This window comes from Diabrotica undecimpunctata, chromosome 1 (assembly GCF_040954645.1).
Source record: "Diabrotica undecimpunctata isolate CICGRU chromosome 1, icDiaUnde3, whole genome shotgun sequence".
Taxonomy (NCBI): domain Eukaryota; kingdom Metazoa; phylum Arthropoda; class Insecta; order Coleoptera; family Chrysomelidae; genus Diabrotica; species Diabrotica undecimpunctata.
In genome coordinates, this window is record NC_092803.1 from 90214046 (window position 1) to 90233021 (window position 18976).

General features: G+C 30.4%; 1 protein-coding gene across 1 annotated transcript; it reads right to left on the reverse strand.

Annotated features, from left to right (window-relative positions):
* Positions 1–3525: 3525 nt before the first annotated feature.
* On the reverse strand, positions 3526–8928 carry LOC140451377 (DNA transposase THAP9). Its single transcript, XM_072545144.1, has 3 exons — positions 7710–8928; positions 7192–7408; positions 3526–5697 (listed from the first exon to the last, which is right to left on the reverse strand). Exons 1-3 carry the CDS (start codon positions 7778–7780, stop codon positions 3652–3654), a joined length of 2334 nt encoding a protein of 777 aa, XP_072401245.1. The 5' UTR covers positions 7781–8928; the 3' UTR covers positions 3526–3651.
* Between the last annotated feature and the right edge of the window lie 10048 nt (positions 8929–18976).

The following is an 18976-nucleotide window of genomic DNA, read 5'->3' on the forward strand; positions in this document are numbered from 1 at the left end:
TATCTCTAAATTTAAAAACGGGGTAAGTCCTGGTAACGACTGGGTAAAACTTTTTTTAGAGAGACATAGTCAGCAAATCTCTGAACGACTTGCGTCTAACATTACTAGAGCTCGGGCAGGTGTCACAAAAGAAACGATAGAATCATATTTCAATAATTTAAGAACAACTCTCTCAAATTGCCCTCCATCACACGTTTTCAATTACAAGATTGCTTTATAGAAGAGGGACCAAATATCCAGAACAAATCACTAATCATAGTAAAGCCGCCACATCAATAATGATGTGCGGTGCTGCTGATGGTACACTACTCCCTCCTTATATAATATATCGCAGCGAACATATGTGGGATGCATGGACATTAGGAGGTCCACAGGGCTCTCCTTGTTGTAGTAGTGGATGTTGCGCAAGAGGAGCTAGATATAACCGAACAAAAAATGGGTGGATGGAGGTAACTTGTTTTACAGACTGGATTGAGACCATATTATTACCCCACGCAAGACGGCTGGAAGGTAAAAAAATTATGATCGGCGACAACTTGGCGTCTCACTTTTCAGATCATGTTTTAGAATTGTGTGAATTACACAATATTGAATTTGCGTGCCTTCCCAGTAATTCAACACACATATGCCAGCCTTTGGATGTGTCTTTTTTTAAACCCATGAAAGTCTCTTGGCGAAAAGTTTTGACGGAATTTAAATTGCGACACCCAAAAATTACTGGTGTACCTAAAGATCAATTTCCGTCGTTATTAAAAAAATGCTTGGAATTAATGGATCAGACTATTGCAAAAACTGAGTACAAATGTGGAGATTGTGAAAAAAGTGCAATTAAGAGAGTTTTGAAGAATGGGTTCGAGGCTTGTGGCATGGTCCCTTTCGATCCAAATAAAGTCTTGAGTAAGATTACACCAATCAACCATGATGTTGATTATGTAGAACCTCTGATTAACGACAGCCTCACAGACTATCTGATGAATAAGAAGTCCGAGATAGAAGTTACTAAACGGCAAAGTAAAAAGAAACTTCATATCCAACCTGGTAAAAGTGTAAGTCGACATATAACGGCAGATGACAGCTCCTCCGATAGCGAGTTAAACAGCTATAATAGTGAAAGCGAAAATGAAATTGAAAATGAAGATTCTGTGGAGGACCAATCATATGAAGATGAGATGAATACAAAACCCTCCCTTGCTGAATTGAATGTTGGAACTTACGTGCTTGTAAAAATTATGTCAGGTAAACAAAAATGTAAAAATTACGTATATGCCGGAAGGATACAAGAGAAATTACCTTTTGACGAATACGAACTCATTGGACTTAAATCACTGGATGAGACCCATAAACATTTTAAAGTTGTGGAGACCGACGTTTTTAACGCTCCTTTCGATGATATCTTAGCAATTCTGAAGACCCCATCGGTTGAAACAAATGAAACAGCAACTACATGTACATTTCCTGGCAGAGTTGATGTTAAAGAAAAATAACTTTGATTTTGTTTCCGTTCAAAATACATTCTTTTGGCTTTTTTTACTATTTTATACTGTTTTACTAATTTGCTAAAATGTTTTTTACCTGAATAAAGTATTAGCTACCTGTAAAATTATTTATTATATACTAATTATTGTGCCTATAGCAGCTGTCAAAGTCACCCCAAAAATAAAAATTGAAATATCTAAAAATTGGCTTGATCGATTTAAAAATGGGTTGACATTGACACCATTACAGCTTTTATGCATCGTCCAAGCTATTTTAAAATAGGGTATCAAAGTGACCCCACATCAATGGGTGATTTTGATATACCATTACTTATTTTTTTTGAGAAAATCCTCAATTTAAAGATATATATACTAACAGTATAAATTACATAAACATAAGATGCATCCCAATGGACATTTTTCCACATTTTTGGGATCACCCATTCAAAAGTTACGTAAGAAAATATAAAAAAAAATTAATAAAGTCACCCCGTTCTACGGTACTGTAATCTATATATATTTGAAAATTTTGGTTTTAGTAGGTAGTATTGTAATTAGGGCTGAAATACCAATACAGACAAAAATCATAATTTTACTAAAAACTTCAAATATTTCCATTTTCCAATTTGTTCAAAAGGCTAAACACTAATATCATGTGATAGCACTATTTTTGTAATAAATTAATGTTTAAAATTTAGTTAAATGAAAATTTTGAAAGAATAACTTGTAGGATTTTTTAGATAAATAACTTACCTGATAACTTTAAAGTAAAACTTTACAAAACAATAATACGCCCAGTCCTAACATATGGTTCAGAAACCTGGACTTTGCCTGGAGAAAACGATACAACTTCGAACTCTATAGAATATACCAGGAACCAGATATCGTAAAACACATTAAGATAGGAAGTCAGGTAGGTAGGCCATGTAATGCGGATGGAGCAAACCGACCAAGCTAGAAAAATGCTCCTTGATAAACCTATTGGTCAAAGAAGAAGAGGAAGACCCAGAACAAGATTCCTAGATAACATCGATGAAGACATGAGAAATATGGAAATACGTGCTTGGCGGAGGGAGGCGATGGATAGGGACGACTGGAGAAAAATTCTTGGGGAGGCTAGGACCCACACAGGGTTGTAAAGCCAAAATGATGATGATGATGATAACTTTAAAGTCGGAATTGCATTTGTATGTAATCTTTTACAACCTTCCGAAAAATATATATTCTCGAAATGTTGATGACACACTCGTCTATTGGAATAAACTTTTTCAGGATTCATTAAATAAAGTTCAGGATTATTAATTTTCTGCAACCAAAACTGAAATCTATTAAGATGCTTTTTAGGATTTGGGAATCTATGAAGCAAAATATTGTTTTTTTTTACATGTGGAAACACAACACGGAATGATCGAACGCATGGTGTAAACAACTACATATTTACATTTAATAAATAAATAAAAAATAGCCTACAATTTAATTGTCAATGTCAATTGTTAAATATGACAAGACAGTTGACTGAAGGCGACATCTCTGTATTGGAAAGGCAAGTAATTCGCTATCTTGACCTTGACCATTTACGTGAAAGGTCTAGAGCTTAGAGTAGGGAATTTTACACGTCAAAGGAGTGACCGCAACGATAACAAAGATGAAGCGGAGTGAGCACCAAACGCGTGTGCCAGTGGCGTATCACCCAGGCCAATAAGAACAATATAAAACTACATAATTCAATTTCAAATCATAGTAATCATAATTTTTAAGTTAATTTTCTATTTTTATTAATTTTACATAACATTATGCACACAGAACATTTAAACAAATGAGTCTTTTAATTTTTCGAACTTTTATACTTACTCGAAATAATCCAGGATTAGGGATTGGGGGATGTGATAGAAGCAAACAACATTTCGAATTATTGATTTATTGTCCACTAAACAGTATTAATTTGTTATATTTATTTCGAATGACATTATCGAATTCATTTTGTTTTTTTGTTATAAAATGCAATCTTATGTTTAAATATTTATCCACTATTGCTTCAATTAAAAAATATATATGATTTGAAGCACACCCTAAAATATGTTCTTGCAGATTGCAAAAATATTGTTCAAATTGAACGCAGTTGAGCATGATTTTATTTTTTAGAATAGAGATGAATTTGGGTTTACCCAAATTTTGCTCATTTACTCTTAAAAAATGTTCCGATGTTTTGCAAATTGTAATCACATCTTTGGACGGATATGTTAATCCTCCTTGATTTTTTTTTTGTAATAAGTGAGTTTAAATAATTTAATTTGTTTCCAGACAATGCATCTACACAATCTACACATTTTATTGTGCTTTGCAATTTTCGGGCTACAAAACCTGCTATATAAGTAATTATTTGAATAGAACACTCGCTAATTACAGTTGAATTCATTATGTAGTCATGCTCGCTCCAAATAGTTTCTAAAGCTTGTTCGTAAAATGTTTCTAATAATCGAGCTTCAGGTAAACAAATATTCAATTCTGGTTTTTTAAATCGACTTGAACCACTTAAAATAGGAATATCGTCCAATGGAACACAATTTCCTAAACCACCAGATCGAATTTCACTACGCACTAACAACCTTTTATAAGCAGCAGTGAATTGTCTGGCAGTCGGATTATTATTCCATCCCCCTTTTGATCTTATACTAGAAAAAAAAAGTTCAACGTGATCTTGACTAACTTTGTACAAAGGAAGGTAATGTAATAATTTTTTCTGAACAACAATGTCCTCGTACAACCCAAGAGCACTTTTTAATGAGACGATAACTCCCAAAAATCCAGTTTTTTTCCCCGAATCGGTTACTAACTGTCCATTATCAAATTTAAGATTTGAGAAGTAAGTAATAGCCTCTTGTGCAAACTTTTTTGTTTGTTCTATATTGCTATCACATAATGCTTTCTTAAAGTGTTTTGCTCTTAGTGAACGACTGTTTAAAATATCAAAAACATTATTTGTAATTCGTATAAATTTTATAGTAGCTTCACAACCGGAAAATTCCTTTAACTTTAATTCTTTTAAACAATAAGAAAGAGAGTCGGCAACAGACGCACTTAAAAGTTGAACCGCTAGACGCACTTTCATTTTTTGATTAAAAAAATTAACATGATTTTTACGAAGTTTATTAGCCAAATGTAAACCCTCTTGTTCTTGTAACTCTTGAAGATATTCTATATAATTCCAATTTATAGAATTTCCATCTTCATCGATTATTATATGACGTTTATCTCCAAAAGTGTTTCTAATTAATTTAACCATATGACAAGGGTCGTAAAATATGAAATATTTTTTATTTTGTATTGAAAAAAAGGGTTTTATATTGGCCAATTTCCGGCTGCATCCCAGAATATGCGTCATTGCAACATTTGCTGTTGCCCCATCAAATGTTAATGATGTTACATGAGCCCCTGTTTCTGTTTCAATCAACTGCAGACATTGATTAACAAGATTAGCTTTTTGTGTCCCATTTAACCCGTTTATAAAAAAATACCCAATTGGAATTTTCCAGCTTCCATTAACACAATTCGCCATAAAAACAAAAGCATCTTTGGCTATATCATTGCTATCATTTTGCAAATCGTTTCCGAAATCTACATACCCATGAAATTTTGTCCCGTCCCATTCTACATTTTTTCGTATTGACATTTCGTCCATTATAAGAGATAGCAATAGAGGACTTTGTGACTTCTCATTATATTTTTTTAAAATTTCAAGAGATTCTTTTGTGAACCCAGGTTCTCCGTTAACATTTCTGAACCATTTGGATATTGTTGAAGGATGTGGAAGACAAGTTTGAAATTTTTCCCTCACATAATTATACCCTTTTGGAGAAAAAAAATTTAAAGTTATCGCAAATTGTCTTAATGCAGAAGAATATTTCACTTTTTTGCCTATTTTCCGTCCTGCCAGTTCTTTACATATAGGTGGCATGTTTTCAAATAAAATTGAATGTTCCTCTAACAACAAATTTTTTGTTTGTAATTCTTTTATCAGACATTTTATAGATAATATCTTTTTCTTCATTCTTCTTAATTTTTGTGACATAATTCTGATTTTCTGGGACTTAATCGCACTTTTATGTTCTGCTAGTTCTAACTTAAGTTTTAATCTCTTCACTTGAGCACTGAGTTCATCATTAGGGATAGCAATCCCACTCGTTGATCCCACATCAATTATTGACTCTGCATGTCTCTTTCTCTGTAACAATAAAGTACATAAAGAATAAATTTTTTGTGGAACATCAACACAAAAACATTGATTAAATGAGCATAGTCCCACTGTGATCTAAGTTCATTTACTCAAAACATGACTATCAGAAAAACAGTCAATATTTTAACGCTAATGTACGTTACTTGAGTAACTACTAAGTAACTAGCTAGATTAGATTAGATACTGGAAAGATTAGCGTTAACGTATTAACTGTTATTCTGGTAGACGGTTATTCAGACAGTGAAAATGCGGAAATTACGCTTTAGAAGCGAGAGTACCAAATATCCGTAGATGGATATACCTACGATATATTACATAGTAATTATTTAGTGACCACTTGTTTATCATTTTGGGAGTAATGTATGTACTTAGTACTATTAATATTAAACTAAAAATATGTATATATTAATCTTAAGAAAGCAGAATTTAACTTATTCTGCACTTTTTAACATTATTGAAATTTTAATATTTCGACATAATTTTAAAGAACATTAAAAATTTTTCTCGTTATCAATTGCTTCAATATCTGACATAGTAACAATTTTATTTACAAATTTGGTTGAGGACCCGATTTATAAACGATACAATTCTAAACAAAAGGTAGAATTCTAAACAATTTCCGGATTCGGAATAAAATTCAAGGAAGCATTTTGTTATCCTTTTCTTTCGAAATCAAAATTAATGTCAACAAAAAATGACAATGCAGTATATTATTGTATGATGTCAACAATAGAAATAAAGAGAATAGCAGGCAATGGATGAATGGATTAGTAATTAGCCTTTCGTAGAAAGTTACAAATTTGATTAGCATATTTTATTTCGACAATATAATCTGATATTTCCACACCAAAATTCCTACTAAATTTTTATAGATAGTAGAAAGATGGTTAGGATTGTTAGATGTAAATTGCTGCTTGGTATTTCCAGATAATAATTAAAACCACTTAAGTCAAATATATATGTTTTTGTTTTTAGTCAAATAATAACTGACGATATTGTTTGAGAAAAAAATGTTAAGCGACCTTTCAGTAAACTATTAACTAAATGATTTGAATTTTTAAGATCCTATTTTTTTATCAAAAGAAATTAACAAAATGCTTGTGAAATGAAAACAATACATCGATTTATTGCGAACCAGCCTTGTATTGGCACATATTAAAAAATAATACATAAAATAAAATAACACGTGTTCAAGGTTTCAATTTTAGTTAATTCTAAAATTTTATAAAAATTTTTACCTAAAGGTATAAAAATATACAAATTTTGTATTGTGGCCCTTATTTAAGGACAAACTCCTAAGAAGAACTTGCTCAGACGTTGACTTGAATACCTTACATAACTGATAACTATTTAAAATAACAGTTATCCAAAAATAACTTCTACGGTTATAACGGTTATTTAAAAATAACCTCTAAGCATATCACTAGTGGACTCAATGTAAAATTATTTTTTAAACAACATGAAAATGATTTAGAATAATACCTTTCGAAGTCCTCCTTTTGGCTGCACACTTTTTGGCAACTCAAGAAATATAGTTGGTACTGCTTGGTTTAACAATTTCACTTTCCCCGTCGTAGTTCCATAAAATAAATTATTTTCAAAATGTTTCGAGCAGATCCTATGGTTTTTAGTGGGTATAAAGTTTTTAATTTTCATATTTTCAATCCATAGACTTCTTTTTGGTTCGTCTGTTGGAAACCTATATAAAAAGTAAATGTCATTCATTTCATTTTCGTAGTTGCCATATTATATATTATAAATCCCATTCTAAATTAATTTCATCATACACCACTGGTAAAATGGTGCTCTTTTATGTTGCTTGTAAGTTTACATTTGAAATTTTCGAAGTTTATAACTAAAACGTGTAATTTTAGTTATGTAATTAGGTACATTAAAGTGTTGTTTTTTAAATAAATAACAACTTAAAAGGCAATATGTAAGAATAAAGGAGTATTTAGTGTATTTTCATCTACGCACTCATAACAAAAATATTTATTTACCTGTGAAATGTAACTCCCACTTCATTATTTCTGTTGTTGCTTTTACAGCCGTAAGCCGAACACATCACCATCTTAAAGAGTTAAAAAAATTGCTACTTTTCACTCAGAAATCGCACAAAAATAATTAACAAAACGAGTTGTGTCAATTTGAAAATGAGCACCAAACGAATGGCGGATCGGTTAAAATCGGCTTCACTTTCGCTTGAAGGCTAGGTGGCGCGTTACCACTCCTTTGACGTGTAAAATTCCCTACTCTAAGGTCTAGAGAGTATGTAATTATAAAAACATGCCAACACTGATAAACCGAAATTTTTTGTTCCATGTTTGACATTTGCGGCTATAATCAGCTTGTACTTTCAGTAAACTCAACCGGAAAGGTTTTTTGGCAATTACTCTTTTATATATTAGAGAGTTATCAAGTAAAATTTTATACTTCCGTTATTTTGATACGTAAACGCTATTTTTTACGGTATAAAGTTTTAACTGATATGTAATTTTAGAGTTATCAAATGGTCAAATTGGAGCTTCATGTTAATAGTTGGCAGCTGTCAGTAAAATGTCGTATGTGACAGCAAAATAATTATTTTTTTTTTGTTGTCTTTCACCTATCGAGTTAGATTCTAACATAGCACACTACCACCTAGCATTGAAACTTCCGTGTTAACGAATAAAACAATTATCAAATTACATCAACAATTAACAAATATGCCCGCTTAGCTCGGGCATATTTTGACAGATTCATTGTCGGAAACCTACAACACAACAATTCCTACTTCTCAGTATTAATAGCTCAAGTATCCTACTATTGCAGACTTCTTTAAAAAAAAAGAAGAATTATTCTAAATAGTGGAAGTGTATACTAAACCCATCAAATTTTGGGTAGTATATATTTAAAAAATATATTTTAGTTGTTATAATTTAACATAACTATATATTATATGGTGCAGCTAAATAAATATTGATTGTCGGTAATTCGCAAAGTCCTATTTTATTTACTACTTAGTTTGTTTACTATTAATATTGGCTATGAGTACGTGTGCTTAGTTGTATAGTAATTTCCAGCCACTTTTAGACTGTCAAAAAGTAACTAACTTCGCAAAAAAATAATTACTAAATTCACTAGACAGTTCGGACTGGGAATAGCGAACCGAGTTTAATATTGCCTAGGATTGTGAACTTATTTTAAAGTAAAAGAAAATCCACATAATCCTAAAATAACAAGAAAAATCCTTATCATATACGATAATAAATATTCTTCGTATACTTTTTGGGTTTTCTTGTTATGTTGAGACTATATTTATTTTCCATTACATTAAAATGTCAAAGTGATTAAAAAAATTAAAGAATAAAATATAGAATAAAACCTTTATTTATAAAAACGTTACAAGAAATGTTATATGTGTTACAAGAAATATTAATAATACAAGCTAAGTGTAGTATAATTTAGTTTTCTTAATGTTGTGACAACAACTGGTCAGTATTTAAATATCTTTTTTGTCATTCTTATGTCAAGTTTTATGTGAATAAAAGCCTAATTCTGCAAAAGGCATTTTACTACAATTTTAGTCGCATAAATTTACAATTTAGGGCTCTTAACAGCACTCACCCATTTATCAAACATGTCCATATAATTGTGGACTTGGAAAACGGTAATTCTTGCTAGTAGTATCCATGCAATCTGGAACACAACATCTTCATCTTTGTTCATTTCTTTGTTTTCATTGGTATTCCATATAATGTGTTCGATGCCATAATAAAAAATCGTCTAAAATTGTATCTTTCTGCACTACTTATATAAAAAATTTTAAATTATAAAATAAATTATAAAAAATAAAACAAATATGGCGCCGTATTTGTCTAAACTCAACTTTGAATGGACCGTGGAAGTGATGACGTATATTTTATTGACATCTGTCAGTTTCACTTTCCAAACAAACCTTGTTTAGTGTGGATAATTTGTATTTTTCGTTATTTTTTCATTTTTTTTATAGAATCTTTCCGCTTTTTGCAATATCTAAGTATTCTAATAGTTACTACAACAATTTTACAAGGTTGTGTAAATAATAAAGCATGTTGTTTTATAAAAATAGCAATACAATGCACGTATCAATAAAGTAAGGTTAGAATGTCTTTAATTTAAACTTTTAAACTATATTTCATAGAAATAGAACACTGAATGATGATGGTATTATCGTAAAAAACACTATACTTAAAAGAAAAAGCAGCAGAGAAAGCAAAATGTTAACTTTATAGAAATTAAAAAGTCTTGAGATTGGGCATTTCAACTTTTGTTTGGAAAGTAATTGACAGTTGTGACGTCACACTCCCACTGTCCATTGACCACAGCACACTCCCTCCGAGCAGGAACGAGACTAGCAGCGCCACCAAACGAATGGGAGCGAAATCCGAACGTGATTTGACCTTGGCTATCCCTGTTACCAATCTAAAGTAGAAACCCTCAATTTAGAAGAGTGATTTCATAGTTTAAACGCCGAATATCCTCAAATTTAAATGTACAGAGCGGCCCTCGAAAACTGCCTGTTTTCTCGATTGCAATTTGCGTTTCCTCATAAGAAATTACAGAATATATAAAGTAGTATATTTATTTGTGCTTCTCTATAGTAGACTTGACCAGAAGTTGTCGTACAGTGTAGCCACTTCTTGTTCACAAGTAGTAATTATGGTCATACAAAACCTGTATTCTTCCACGCAGCAATTATTACCGTCATAAAAATACAAAAAAACATGATTTTTTCAATAGTAAAAATTAAGCACAAAATTGTAATGAAATAAATTTTATTTATATGTTCTGTTTCGTTACATATTTAAATTTATAAAATAAAAATCGATATTTTAAAACATTATTTTTCAATCGTTTGGCAATGTTGGAATTAGCGAGGAAATTCCGTTTTACAATTCGGACCCAGACATTCCTTAAACTAGTTTTTATTATTTTTTCGCCGAAGAAATGGTTCATTTACATTGGCGTTTCTATGGGTAGTGCATTTTGTGAGTATATTTTTATGTGATAAGTTTGTAAACTTATTGTTGTCAATACTGTTTTAACAATACTGTATTGTAGTATTGATAAAACGTGTTATTGATAATAAGAGTGTTATAGTTTGTCGTTTTATAGTAAATTTTTATAGATATATGGCATTTGACAACATTACAAACACGTAATCCCTTAATAACGTTAACCTTATCTTTACCTAAATAAGGGAATACCATATCCGCTAATAAAGTAATCCCTTATTTTTCTGTTAATACGCATGAGCAGAATAACGTATAACGTTTAACGTTACTGAAATAAGGGGCTTAAAAACTCTCTATAATTACACCAGGTGAAGATAATGACAGCGATAGCAGCACTGCATCTTCAGATTTAGACAGCGAATAATATTTTCTAATAGTTTAGTAGGAACATCAGAATAAAAAAACCAAAAACAAAAAAAAACGAGAAGAACATAGTAAGTGTGTATAGTCTTTGTGTTTAAATAGAATAGTACAATGTTTTGTTACATCCAAAATTATTTTTATTTTGTTTTATAGAATTTTGTTTTGTTTTATAGGATTTTATTTTGTTTTGTTTTATACTGTTTAAGTGTTTTGTTTATTTTATTTAATGGGAGAATATGGCTCTTGACGAAAACCCATTTAAAAAAAGTGACGCGCCACAAGACATACCTCTCGGGTGGTGTGGAAACTGTCTTAAAATTTGTTTTAAAAAATTTCATTGTGTAACTCTTTAAGGACGGGTCACGTCAAAAGACGTTTTAGCCTAACTTCCGCGACAACCTGGTGGCATCAGTAAGCTTTCTGCAAAATTACTTGTTTTTTATAGCTTTTTGTTTGTGGCATTCTGTATTTTTAGAAGACTATGGAATAAGCCACAAAATATTTATTTATAGGTTTAATTTACTGATTTTTCGATTTCTATATAAAGACATCGTTTTCAAATATACAAGTGATAGTAATATTTATTTTTCTATGGCTTTTTGCTTGCCGTTCTGTATATTTAGAAATAATGTTGGGAAAAAGTAACAATATATTTAATTGAAATGTTTAATTTACTGACGTTTCGATCTCTATATAAAGTGATCGTTTTCAAATATACAAATGATAGCAATATTTATTTTTCTGTGGCTTTTGCTTGTGGCATTCCGTATTTTTAGGGAGAATGTTGGAAATAAGCTACAATACATCTATTTACATGTTTATTTTACTGACGTTTCGATCTCTATTACAAAGACCGTTTTTAAAGTTAAGAAAAAAAAAGAAAATAATATAAGAATATATAAATATATAATAATAAACAAATAAAATAAATATAACTATAATTTATATCTTTGAAAACGGTCTTTGGATATAGAGATGGAAACTTCAGTAAAAACCTGCAGATAAATATATTGTGGCCTATTTTGAACAATAATATTTAAACAATATAATATAATTAACGTTGAAATAAAAGTGAGTGTACGCCACTGGATTTTCATACGTCTTTCCCCCCTACTACGCCTTCAAACGATGACTCACTCTCCCAAATAGTGAAATTAGAGTTTATATAGGTATAATTTTATCTATGGATTCTAACTCGATGCTTTCACCCAAGGTATATATTTTGTCTGGTTTTGTACATTTTGGGTTTCAAACTTTTTCTACAGAAATATGGAAGACATTTTAGGACAAGCAATATTAGTTGAAGCAAATGACGAAGTTTTAGAAGATTTAATACTAAATCATATTTTAAATGATAACATACAAAATGTACATTATGTGTTCTATTTTTATAGCTTAGAGCCTGAGCAAGTCAAACAGTATTTTCGGTTTGAAAAACAGGACATTCCAGAGGGTTGCCTCCTCGCACTTCTTTTATTAGTATCCCTTTTCTTAACCTAAATCTTTGATAAAAATCCAGATCATCATAATGCTCAAAATAGTTTATTCTTAATCTGTAAATTTTTAGTCTCCTAACCGCAATAAATTCCTCTTCATCAAATGAACTTGAACTAGATGTTTCAAAATTATGTATAATTGCGCTTTTAAAGTGTAAATATGTTTAAAGATTGGTATTACAAAAGAAATATGTTATTACAATGTAGGATGGCAGTTACGCTAACCTTAAACAGTGTGGTTAAAATATTCAAAAAATAGGTTATGTACTCTTCAAAGGAAGCTTTAACAACAGGTCCGAAATCCTCACTTTAAAGTTAAAGTGGGCTTTTGATAAAAAGGATCCTTTAACCCTCCTTCCCACGGGTGGGGTCTATCAGGACAACTATAAATGAATTTGCTTAATTTTTTCAATTTTTTTTTTGTATTTTTTTCCTACACTCGGTGTACCTTTTAATGGCAATGGATAGTACACTTTAGCATAATTTGGTGAAATTGTGTGAATCCCTTCAATCGCTACTTGTAAAAGTGTCCTGACAGACCCCACCCGTGAGTGGGCGTTTCTTGTTTTTTTGCTATGGCTTGGCTAACATTGCAGCTATAAATGCATTTATTATATACTAAGATTCAATAATACGAATGCAGAATTTCGGTCTTCTCGTCGATTGTTTCTGAAGTCTTTAGGAATTGCGGTAGTCCAGAAAAAAATGAAAATACGAGCACCAAATATGAGTATACCGAGAACATCACGGTTACTTGCTGCAAAATTTTCTGAAATTGAGCAAACGACTAGGGATGACCCAGCCCCAGGAAAACGGGGATGTGTAAATATTTTAAAAAAAGAAAAACTAGATATTTTTGCCAATTGTGTAAAAACTGGTTATGTATGGAACATATAAAGGCGTGTTGTGCTGATTGTGTAGAAACAAAATTAACATTATTTAACCCCCTCTATTTTCTGTTTCAAATTTTAATTTTGGATATTTAGTTTTTACTTGTATTACTGTAAGTATGTAGAGTAGTAATGTGGTCTTTTTTTATATTTTTCTTTTGTATTTTGCCGTTCATAATTTTTTTAATAAACCCTTGTAAAACAATAATGGTGTTAGTTATTTCGCAGTAAACTATACCAATACATATTGATACACATATTATATGTACATTTAGGTAGTACAACGTTATATCAGTAAGTTTCCTTAAAAATATTAAAAAAAAATTTTTTTAATGAGAAATAGGATGTTTAAAATTTGGTCCTGATAGACCCCACCCGTGGATTTGTGTCACAAGAAAGTCACCCGTGGAAAGAAGGGTTAACTTGATTATGAATTGAAAATCTAAAGTTAAAGGCAACTTTAAATTTAAAGTCTCCTTTAACTTGATTATGAAATCGGCTGATGAAATCAAATATCATTGACAGCCATTTTAAAGTCGACTTTAACATAAAGTCTCCTTTTACCAAAGTCCACTTTAGCGAATCATTATGAAATCGGCCGTAACCACCCAAAAAATATCTACCATCATCAGTTGAGCTTACCAAAAGTACAAGCTGATAATAGCGACAAATGTCAAATATGAAACAAAAAACTTTGGTATAGCCGTGTTGGCATGCTTTTATAATGTAGATGCTGTATGCTGTATTCGCGATTGAAACTGAATGTAGAGGGCAGGTCGATTGCAGTGTCATGGCCGATATAAATGGTATAAACATAAACATAACAGTCTAATCAAAGAATATAGACGCTTATAGAAGAATTGTTCACTGTTATTTTTGAAAGTTAGCAAAAATGAGTCATAGATAAAGAAAAGTGGGTCGAGTGGCACGCACGTGTTGCACGTGGTACCACTAAGGAGCGGTCATGTCAGCTGTGGCTCTACTATTGCTTCTAAAATATGAAAGAGTGGGGCAATAAATGCAACTTTAGATATTTTTATATATAGATGCCGCGTGGTCGTAGAATAGGATTAAATTTTTGCGTTTTATAAAATTTTTTAGAGAAAATAATATTGTTTTAACTTTTAATTAATTAATCTTTTTAGAAAAATTATTATGATTCAAATTTTTAATTGAAAAAATGTACAAATCTACAAATAATATAATTAAAACTCTCTTTTTATAAACTATAAATAAAAATAATTAAAAGTCAATCACCGGGAGAGAAAGCTCAAAAAATTGTAAGGTGTTTTGATCAAAAAACAATTCCTGATCTTGTTAGTACGCTAGGATTGCTTTTTAACACATACACCAAAGAATTATTTTTTACAATTGGAGAATTCGAAATTGTGAAGTATAATTTCGTATTTTTAAATTAAAAAATAAATAAGTAAGTCTCAAATAACTCCTCACTAGAGCTCAACAAAGGAAAATAAGAAAAAGGCAAAAATGGCTGCTGGGACATAGACCATAGCAAATCCTTAGAAATCCAAATCAGCAACACCCGACGATAAAAAGAGACTTCGGGAGAATACCATCAACCCCCACGTAACAGAGTTGCTAAGAACTCAAGGTGCTCTAACGAGCAGACTAGGCCATAAGTTACATACTAGCCCCTTTTATTGACTCAAACCAATCCAAAACATATTTATATATTTTTTCCAAACGAGTCACAAGCACTTCTTTTTTCTTACTCATATATATATATATATATATATATATATATATATATATATATATATATATATATATATATATATATATATATATATATATATATATAATGAAAAGAATATTTTTTAGTTGAATATACTATGTAGTAATTAAACACTAAGTTAACATTTGGTTTCATTTTTGAAACCAATAATTTATTCATTCATTCATATATGAATAAAAAAATCAGTTATGAAGATGATATTTTAGTAAATGTCATACATTTCTAGATAAAATTTGTTTAGGCGTAGATACAAAGTTACCCGTTCGTACTCCTTTCCCACTTCCCCCTAACTACATATTTCATTATGAAATTTTCGCCACGGCGCCACGCTTTGAGTTTATGCAGCCACCCTCAGCGGGAGAGAAAGCTCAAAAAATTGTAAGGTGTTTTGATCAAAAAACAATTCATGATCTTGTTAGTACGCTAGGATTGCTTTTTAACACATACACCAAAGAATTATTTTTTACAATTGGAGAATTCGAAATTGTTAAGTATAATTTCGGATTTTTAAATTAAAAAATAAATAAGTAAGTCTCAAATAACTCCTCACTAGAGCTCAACAAAGGAAGATAAGAAAAAGGCAAAAATGGCTGCTGGGACATAGACCATAGCAAATACTTAGAAATCCAAATCAGCAACACCCGACGATAAAAAGAGACTTTGGGAGAATACCATCAACCCCCTCGTAACAGAGTTGCTAAGAACTCAAGGTGCTCTAACGAGCAGACTAGGTCATAAGTTACATACTAGCCCCTTTTATTGACTCCAACCAATCCAAAACATATTTATATATTTTTTCCAAACGAGTCACAAGCACTTCTTTTTTCTAACTCATATATATATATATATATATATATATATATATATATATATATATATATATATATATATATATATATATATATACATATATATATATATATATTATATATATATATATATATATATATATATATATATATTGTTATGATATGTGAATGCGATGTAAGAAAACTACAAGTTGCTCTTATTTACCGGCTAGTTTTATGAAGATAAAAATATTTTTTTTTTTTTTTTAAGTTGATTAATTTGTAATATTGATAAATTTAGAAATGCTTTTAATAAAATTTATTGAACGCCTGAAAATATAAAAAAAAATTAGACAAACATTTATTCTACTCACCTTGTATTCTCTAAATCTCACAGGATACTGTTTTTTTTTATGCAAAGTGAATCTTTTCTATTATTGATAAAAGAAAATTTCGTTTGTTTATCTAAAGTATAGAAAGAAACGTGCTGTATTTTGAATTTGAATTTTTACTTATTTTTCTTAGAACATGCAGACTCTTAACTCAAGCGAGTTCTGTGACCTGTAGTGCTTGATAAAGAAATACAAATTTATATAAAGCAAAAAATTCACCACACAAGAAGTTTTATTTTTAATGTACTGTGCAATTATTCACAAGTGATCAATTAAATATTACACAACGATATCTTGTATAATATATAAAAAAAATTATTTAAGATTCTTCCAATAAATAAGCCAATACTTAACCGTTTAATACTAATATGAATGGATTTAGATTTATGACGTAATACAATATTGAAGTAAGTATATGAAATTAGTGTTTTGTGAAGTTGCAACAAGAAATACTTGATCTAATCAGTGTTCCCAAACCTACCGATAAATCGGTAGATCTACCGATTTCGACGTTTTTCTACCGATCTACCGACAAAGACTTAAATTCTACCGACTTTTATATTCAGATAGAAATTTTTACTTATTCTTAAATTTGAGAAGAAATATGTAAGAGACAAAACAATTTTTCTTGCGATACGTGTAATTTTCATTGAGCATTTTTGTGTATTCACGAAACCGTGTGAAAACATTCCAAAATTTATTCTTAAATGATACCTAAGCGGTACTTTACAAAGTACATGATGCCATAAAAGCTAATAATACAATAAATGAATCCAAATCCATTGTGATCCCGACTGTTTGGTTCTGGGAATTTGTCAAGTTAGGAGATTTAAAACCGGAACAACGCATAGTTAATCTAAGCTTCCGAGTGCACCTCACGAAAAAACTCGGTAGTCTGTTTGTTGTTTTCCTTGTAAAAGGGTTTTATACTCGAGTTTTCGGTTCTCGGATAAGTATTCGATTCCTAGTCGCAATGTTCTCGTTTTATGTACAGTATCTCGGTTCTCATTTTTTTTATTTTATTAGATTTAAATGAATAAACATATTTTATTTTTTTCTTAAATAAACGAATTGCAAAACATGAAATTTAAACAAAATATTATATTTTGAAGGATCTACCGATTTTACTCCACAATCTACCGATTTTTTAAAAAAATTCTACCGATTTTATTTTTTTACGTTTGGGAACACTGGATCTAATACGTGTTCACAGTATAGATAACAACCAGTATTCCCACTCCGCTTTGGCGCGAAAGTTCGCGCATTTTACTCGCGCAGACAGCGACGCCATGTTTTCTGGACTCCGAAAAATTTGACTACTCTCATTGGTCATTGGCCATTGTCATTTGTCATAGGCAAATAATACAGAGGCCATTGTATTTGATTACTTTTTGTGTATTTATAGATACAAAAAATAATCTTTATACATTTTTTATTTCGCAATTACGTTGTATAATATTTTCTCATATTTTCTTCTAATAATAATATTTCTAATATTTTCCTCAAAAGCGTCGCAAAGTGTCATCGATTTAATCTGTGCTTTTGGACTTAGTCCAAAATCTGATTATCTCGGTAGTCTTACAAGTCGTGTAAGAAAATTTCTCTTTCAGAATTCTCCCAAGTCTCTACTTCATGGGACTTAGCCACCGGACGGTGCTTATATCCTTAAAGAATTGAGATTTAATAAAGGCTCCTATATTGCGTTTTATTTTCTCTTCCAGGTACACTGCAAAATAACTTGTAAGTTGATTCACCTTTGATTTTTGGTATTTACATTATTTTCAGGTACACTGTTAAAACGTATATTTTAAACTTTAACTTTGACATTTTTAATAAAACTTATAAATTGTGTTTTATTCCTCTCTCTTTCAGGTACACTGTTAAACTTGTAAATTATTTCCATCTTTGATTTATGGTATTTACATTACTTTTCAGGTACACTGTTAAAAACTTGACATTTATGTTTGACTTTGATATTTGATATTTTATTCATGTACAGGTATAAAAATAACTTTTTTATTTTTATAAATTTATGCCCTTTTTACACTTTATAAAATATCTTGTAATTTTTCCCACAGGTCTCAGCGACTTCGAAAAAATATTTCGAATTTTGTTTATAACTATTTTATTTGTGTACTTTTGTTACTTTTTATTGTTGATTCGCCCGAATGGCACTATAACAAACATCCCTATCTTTATCCCAAGTCCCTAGCTCAAATCCTTCATACTTCAGGAATTTTTGATAAGTGACATATTCCCTATTTACTAATTTGTATTTTGCGTATATTTTGATTATTAGTTATAAATAATATACTTTCCCTTTCAGATTCTTAATTTAAGAATAATTAACATAATTATCTTCCCGATTCCCGGATCAGGAGATAATTATTAATTTCTTTCAGATTCTTAGCATAAGTTCTAGCATATCTGTTTAATTTAATTACTATTATTATTATTATCTCAATAAACAGTATTTATTGTGTTTCTTTATTAAAAGGCATTTAATCCTAGCTAAGTGTCCATACCCCGTGTCTATGGCCACTGAC

Coding starts and splice junctions, on each gene's coding strand:
- LOC140451377 (XM_072545144.1), bottom strand. CDS start 7,780: ATGGTGATGTGTTCGGCTTACGGCTGTAAAAGCAACAACAGAAATAAT. Junction 7,409..7,709: donor GTGGGAGTTACATTTCACAG/GTAAATAAATAT, acceptor CTTTTTATATAG/GTTTCCAACAGACGAACCAA. Junction 5,698..7,191: donor CAAAAGGAGGACTTCGAAAG/GTATTATTCTAA, acceptor TTATTGTTACAG/AGAAAGAGACATGCAGAGTC.